The sequence below is a fragment of the Theropithecus gelada genome, chromosome 2 (genome assembly GCF_003255815.1).
Source record: "Theropithecus gelada isolate Dixy chromosome 2, Tgel_1.0, whole genome shotgun sequence".
Lineage (NCBI taxonomy): Eukaryota > Metazoa > Chordata > Mammalia > Primates > Cercopithecidae > Theropithecus > Theropithecus gelada.
Window position 1 is genome coordinate 82,156,974 of NC_037669.1, and position 6,683 is coordinate 82,163,656.

At 53.1% G+C, this 6,683-nt stretch overlaps 1 protein-coding gene across 4 annotated transcripts in view; it reads right to left on the reverse strand.

The window, feature by feature from the left end:
- FLNB (filamin B) overlaps window positions 1-4,873 on the reverse strand; it is a 168,409-nt gene extending 163,536 nt beyond the window's left edge. For 2 of the 4 annotated variants that reach the window (XM_025373982.1, XM_025373978.1), the window contains exon 1: window positions 4,410-4,873. In XM_025373982.1, the coding sequence (XP_025229767.1) occupies window positions 4,410-4,701 (292 nt within the window). In that variant the 5' untranslated portion in view covers window positions 4,702-4,873. The remainder of the gene's footprint in view (window positions 1-4,409) is intronic. The other 2 variants (XM_025373970.1, XM_025373974.1) reach the window with 2 other exon arrangements.
- Between the last annotated feature and the right edge of the window lie 1,810 nt (window positions 4,874-6,683).

The following is a 6,683-nucleotide window of genomic DNA, read 5'->3' on the forward strand; positions in this document are numbered from 1 at the left end:
AAAAAAAAAAAAAAAAAAAAAAAACACACCACCCAAACTTCTAGGCCTTGATCATCATTCTTGGGCTGAGAGACCCCTTTTCCTCCCAGCTGGCTGGGCTGCCCCATGTCAGAAAGGTTTTTGGAAAAACAAGTAAATAAAACTGCCAACTCCTGGCAAACATCTGGAATTAAAGACACTGAGGCCTCGCTATGAACTGCCCACCACATAACAAGAAACGTAAGGAAATTCTCAACTTTTGGATGGCGCCTAGGGGCCTACCTTACAATGAACCACAAATGTGAATAAATAGCCAGGATTGTCTTTCAGTGAATTCTAGGCAGAAAAGCCGGAGTCCTCTGGCAGCTGTTGAACCACCACCTATCGCAGAGTTGGAGGCATGTACACAATTCTAATGACTCCCCCAACTGTCTGGCCTTATCCAAAGCGTACAAAACCCTGTATTCGTTCAACGATACCCTCCCTGACGATGGAATAAAACATCATCCATTGGGTAGCAGAAAATCTCAACCAACCAACCAAAAATAAAACACAATGAGGAAAACACAAGAGGCAAACTGACCCCACTCAATTCCCGGCTGACTCTCAACTTGTGAGACGCTCATCACAGCCCAGAGGATTCATCCTGCCAATCATGGAAGGCCCTGACATCCCTATTTTGTCAAAGGTCACAGGTTCAGAGTATGGGTATCCAGCCACCACCCTAACACCTAAGACTTGCAAACCTAGTGTCACAGGGACCCTCTGATGTGGAGAGAAAAGCTGTATTTTACTCATCTCTGAAACTGGAAGGCAAGTCAGTTAAGGCTTCAATTCAACAGCTGGGCAGACCTGGGTTTCAGACACCATTTACTAGCTAGCTGGGTCACTTCCACAAGTGGCTTCACTCCTGTTTCTCATCTTTAAATAAAGATAATAATACTAACCGCGGCAAGAGTAGGATCAACCAAACAGGAACAACCAGGCTGTTCTCCCCTGATTTTGAATGTCCCTTCAGTGTGCAAACCATTCCGGCATGATTTTTTTTTTTTTTTTTAAGGCAGAGTCTCACTCTGTCTCCAGGCTGAAGTGCAGTTACACAAAGACCTCGGCTCACTGCAACCTCCACCTCCCCGGTTCAAGCAGTTCTCATGCCTCAGCCTCCCGAGTAGCTGGGACTACAGGTATGCACCACCATGCCCAGCTAATTTTTCTATTTTTAGTAGAGATGGGGCTTCACCATGTTGTCCAGGCTGGTCTCAAACTCCTGACCTCAGGTGATCTGCCCACCTTGGCCTCCTAAAGTGCTGGGATTACAGGTGTGAGCCACGGCATCCAGCCCTGGCATTACTTTTGAGATAATTATTAGACAGCACCTTATTTAATTAACAGGCACCATTTTCTAAGCAACACATGCCCAGGACAGAGTTAAGCCCTGAACTCTCTAAGTGACTTGCAGAAGCAGATCATTAGAGATAGGGCAGTAGTTGCTATCAATCAATGATTAGCATGAAGATTCAATGGGGTAATCAATAGAACACACTTAACACCCAGTAGGTGCCCGCAAATAGAAGCTAGTATCATTGTCAGCACAATGTAACACAACCTAAGCAGTGAATATATGAACCTTAGTCCAAGCTGGAGGTAACTTTGCCTTGAAGGACCATTACCCACAACAGCCTCAAGAGCTGAGGGAAGAAGCCTCCTGCTTTATCCCCACAGCAGTCCTGGCACTTGCCAAGGCTCTCTGTGGTCTCCAGAGGCTGGAAAACCTGTTTGTTGCAAGATCTCTCGGGAGAGCAATTAGACAGCCAATGATACAAGTCATAAATGTGGTCACACCCTTTAACCCAGGAATGTCACTCTGGGGAATACGATCCAAGAAATCATTAAAAAGGAAAAAACTAGAATGTAAGTTGTGGTAGGAACAGGAAGAAGCTGCCAACAGCCCACAGGCCCAGCACAGAGGAAGGGGAACTAACCCTGGAATGTTGGGACAATGGGACTAGCCAGGGCCTGAGTGGATTTGAAAAATAAAAATCAGGACGACCAGGCTAGGCGCGATGGCTCATGCCTGTAACCCCAGCACTTGGGAGGCCGAGGCGGGTGGGTCATGAGGTCAAGAGTTCGAGACCAGTCCGGCCACCATGCTGAAACCCCGTCTCTCCTAAGAATATAAAAATTAGCCGGGTGTGGTGGCACGTGCCTGTATTTCCAGTTACTCAGGAGGCTGAGGCAGAAGAATCGCTTGAACCCGGGAGGTGGAGGTTGCAGTGAGCGGAGATGGCACCATTGTACTCCAGCCTGGAGACAGAGCAAGGCTCCATCTTGGGGCGGGGTGGTAGGGAGTAGGGGGAGCAGGGAATCAGGAGAACCAAGTAAAAAAATGTAAGCGACCAGACAAAATCTAGAATGAGACCCACAGCCCCAGGCACTGATGACAGACAGTGCTGGAAGTAGCTGCTGCCTTTGTAAACAGTTGGTAGATCAGGCAGTCTGTGATTTGCTAGTGCTGCGGTTTGGTTTGGTTTGGTTGTTGTTTTAGAGATTTCATGTCATATCTGGATACTTCTGGTTTACTTTAAGTTTCTTTATTCAGTTAATTAAATAAATACACATTTTTAAAACAAAGAACAGATCCAAGTTGAGCCCAGCTGGGCCTTGGGATTCTTCAGAGGGGAGGCTGGTTTCTGAATGGTAAAGAATTCCAGAAGATTCTGAGGTTATCCCTCCCCAGTACAGGAGATGGACCCCAGGAAGAAGACAACGGCATGGCATGTGGGTTTTTCTGCCCGGAAGCCACCCTTGGGGAGGGGGAGGGCTGCTGGAGATCGGCTGGGTGGTGCGGCTGGGCTGGGCTGGGCTGGGTGGTGCGGCTGCCCAGGAAGCAGGAAGCAGCCCTACCTGCCAGGACAGGTGTGGGGGAAGGGAAGGGTGAGGCCCTGAGGCCTAGGGGAGGCTCAGCCTAGAGGGAATCCCTTTTCCACTGGAGAAAGTCCTGGCAGCCACACCCATCTCCCTTTCTTCCTGTCACTAGGGTCACTATAGTGACCTGCTTTCCTCAGGAAAAGACCCAAGTCACAAGCCAGGGCCAGTCCCTGGTTCTCCTTAGGAAGAGATCCAGACCCAGGACCCTCTCCCACCCAAACCCACCCACACACACACACACACACACACACACACACAGGCGGATACACATTCTCTGCATACAAACATACTCTGCACACCCATTCCGTGTACACGCAAACTCTCTTTGCATATGCACATGCTATACATACATGCTATGTGTGTACACACATTCTCTGCACACATGTCCACATGCACACACACATACTACAAACTCCTTGCCCCTACTGTCACAGCCCACACTCTCAGCCGCCTTGTGGCCCTCCTGGAAGCCCCCAACTATCTCAGACCACAAGGGAGACTTCATCCTTATTCTTCCTCCCCAGTCCAGCAAGAGACACCAATTCCCTCCCTCCTTTCAGGAAGACCCTGGTGTGAGTTTGGGAGGGGAGAGGAAAACAAAGCCTTCTTCTAACTGTCGCCCACTTCCTTCAATTCTCAGCTGGGCCCTACTTGCTGACCTTGGACAAGTCAACTAACCCTCTGGACCCTCTTATCTCTAAAACGGGTCTAGCCTCACCCCAGCTCGCAGGATGTGTAGGGACGGAGATAACTTAGAAGGCTGACAGTACACAGAGGACGCTAGTTGGGCTCCCTACAAGACAGCAGTTACTGTTACCACCACCATCCCTAAATTATAACTTCAGCAGCAAGGAGTGGGTTCAACCTGCGGCGCGGCCAGAGCTGAGCTGGGAGCCAAGGGAGCCAGGACACACACCCGCGCCTCCCCTTGCAACCTCGGGGCCCACACCCATTCCAGCGACAGCAGGGGAAGGTACCAAGTCTCCGTTTCCACCTGGGCGGGGAGGCCCCAGGCGCAGAGAACGGTTCCTCCCCAGGTCTCATGGCCCGGCCTCCGAGCCAACGCCCATTCAGCTGCCGCAGAGAGCACCAACCTGGGCGCAGCCGGGCGAGCGCTCCGGAGAGCATCTGACTCTAGGGCCCCGCCCCCGGGGATGGCGAACGAGGGTTTCTAGTCCCCTAGCTCCCATAGGGGCGCTCCAGGTGCAGAGAAATGCCACAACTCCACCTCTCTTCCTGTGACCCCAGTTCAAACCCTCAACCCTTAGCCAGCCAAAGGTGCACTGCTGGGGCGCACGGCGGGGAGTGATCCCAACAGGTCCCAGCCCAGAGGAGGGCACCGGGGAGGGGGTCTAGGCCCCCTATATCCCACCCCCGGGGACGACTCCCCCATGTCTCCGAGGTGGGGGCGCGCTGCGGGAAGTCCTCGCCCTCCGCAGGGGTGAACGCGCGGGGGCGGGTCGGCACCACAGTCGGCGCCTGGGCCTGGCCAGAGAACTCACCGATGGACACGAGCTTGATGCTCTCACGGTCCAGGAACTCGAGCGCCACGGACACATTCTCGAGCTGCATCTGGCGAAAGGTGGGCCGCTGATGGTACTTGCGGTACATGCGCTTCTGGCTGAGCACCTCGAGCAGCGCGATGAGCCGCAGCCCGTCGCTCAGGTCGGTCTGCAGGTTGCCGATGCGTTTGTTCACGCACTTGAGGTGCTCATTGCACCAGCGCGTGAAAGTGTTCTGCTGTATCTTCTTCCAAGGCGCGTCCTCCGCCAGATCCTTCTCGGTTACCGGCATCCTGGTGGCGGGGAGAACGCAATGCGCAACGAGCTGCCGGGGACTGGTGTTTGGAGGCCCAAGGGCCGAAGTGGCGAGAACCGAAGCGGAGCGGGAGCGGGAGCGGGAGCGGGGTTCGAACTTGCTGCTACCGGAGCCACGGCCGGCGCTGCTCTGCGCCCGCCCGCCTCTGGCCGCGCGAGGCGCCTGGCCCCGCGCCTGCGCGCTGAGCCGCCCCGCCCCTAAGCCCCGCCCCGTACCGACCCTCCCGCGGGATTTCCTGGGCCACGCTCGCCCCCTGCCGCCTGCTGCAGGCACTGCGCCTCACGGCGTCCTGGGACCCGCGCTCGAAGCCCACCACCCCAACAGGACGTAGGGCTGCCTAAATCACCCCGTCAGCCCTGGGGTGGGGGGACCCGCGGGGACTGGGAGCCGGACAGAATGGGTCGGGCAGCAGTGGGAGTTGCGGGAGGGGCGCGCAGAGCGGAGGTCTACATCCACATATACATTCAATAAAATTCAGTGAGGGCTTTTATTGAGCTCCACCTGTGTACCAGGCATTCTTCTCAGAGCCTGCCAACCAGTAGTAAATCAGACAAACGTATTGCACAACTTCAAGGAGTTCACAGCCTAATGGGAGAGAAAAGTGTAAATCCACCATCACCAACAGCCCAGTAGTGTGGTAAAAATGAACAATAAGGCTTGCTACCTGTCTTAGGTTCCAGTTACTGCTGTAACAAGTTACCAAAACTTAGTGTCTTTGAAAACACACATGCACAAATGTATTACTGTTAAGTTCTGTAGGTTCGATGGCCCACATGGGTCTCGCTTAGCTAAATTGGCAAGATGCATTCCCTTCTGGAGGCTGTAGGGAAGAATCTGTTTCCTTGCCTTTTCTAACTTCCAGAAGCTGCCTGCGTGCCTGACTCCTGCCCCTTTTCTCTGTGAAAGCCTGCAATGGGCTGGGCACAGCGGCTCACGCCTGTAATCCCAGCACTTTGGGAGGCCAAGGTAGGTGGATCACCTGAGGTCAGGAGTTGGAAACCAACCTGGCCAGCATGGTAAAACCCCATCTCTACTTAAAATACAAAAATTAGCCAGGTATGGTGGCGCGTACCTGTAATCCCAACTACTGGGAAGGCTGAGATAGGAGAATCGCTTGAACCTAGGAGGCGGAGGTTGCAGTGAGCTGAGATGATGCCATTGCACTCCAGCCTGGGTGACAGAGCAAAACTCCGTCTCAAAAAAAAAAAAAAAAGAAAGAAAAGAAAGCCCGCTATGTCAGGTAGAGTCTCTCACACAGTCCTCTCTACATAGGCGCATCTTCCTCTTTTATTTTTTTTTCTGCGGCGGAGTCTCGCTCTGTTGCCCAGACTGGAGTCCAGTGGTGCAATCTCGACTCACTGCAACCTCCTCCTGGGTTCAAGTGATTCTCCTGCCTCAATCTCTTGAGTAGCTGGGACTACAGGCACCCACCACCATGCCCCGCTAATTTTTGTATTTTTAGTAGAGACGGGGTTTCACCATGTTGGCCAGGCTGGTCTTGAACTCCTGACCTCAAGCGATCCACTGGCCTCTGCCTCCCAAAGTGCTGGGATTACAGGCGTGAACCACCTTGCCTAGGGCCTTTTTTTTTTCTTTCTTTCTTTCTTTTTCTTTTTCTTTTTCTTTTTTTTTTTTTTGAGACAAGGTCTCACTCCGTCTCCCAAACTGGAGTGCTATGACTCAATCTCAGCTTCCTGCAGCTTCAACCTCCCCACACCTGGCCCTTTTAAGGACTCTTAAAATTACACTGGGCCGGCCGGGCGCGGTGGCTCAAGCCTGTAATCCCAGCACTTTGGGAGGCCGAGGCGGGCGGATCACGAGGTCAGGAGATCGAGGCCATCCTGGCTAACACGGTGAAACCCCGTCTCTACTAAAAAATACAAAAAACTAGCCGGGCGAGGTGGCAGCGCCTGTAGTCCCAGCTACTCCGGAGGCTGAGGCAGGAGAATGGCGTAAAC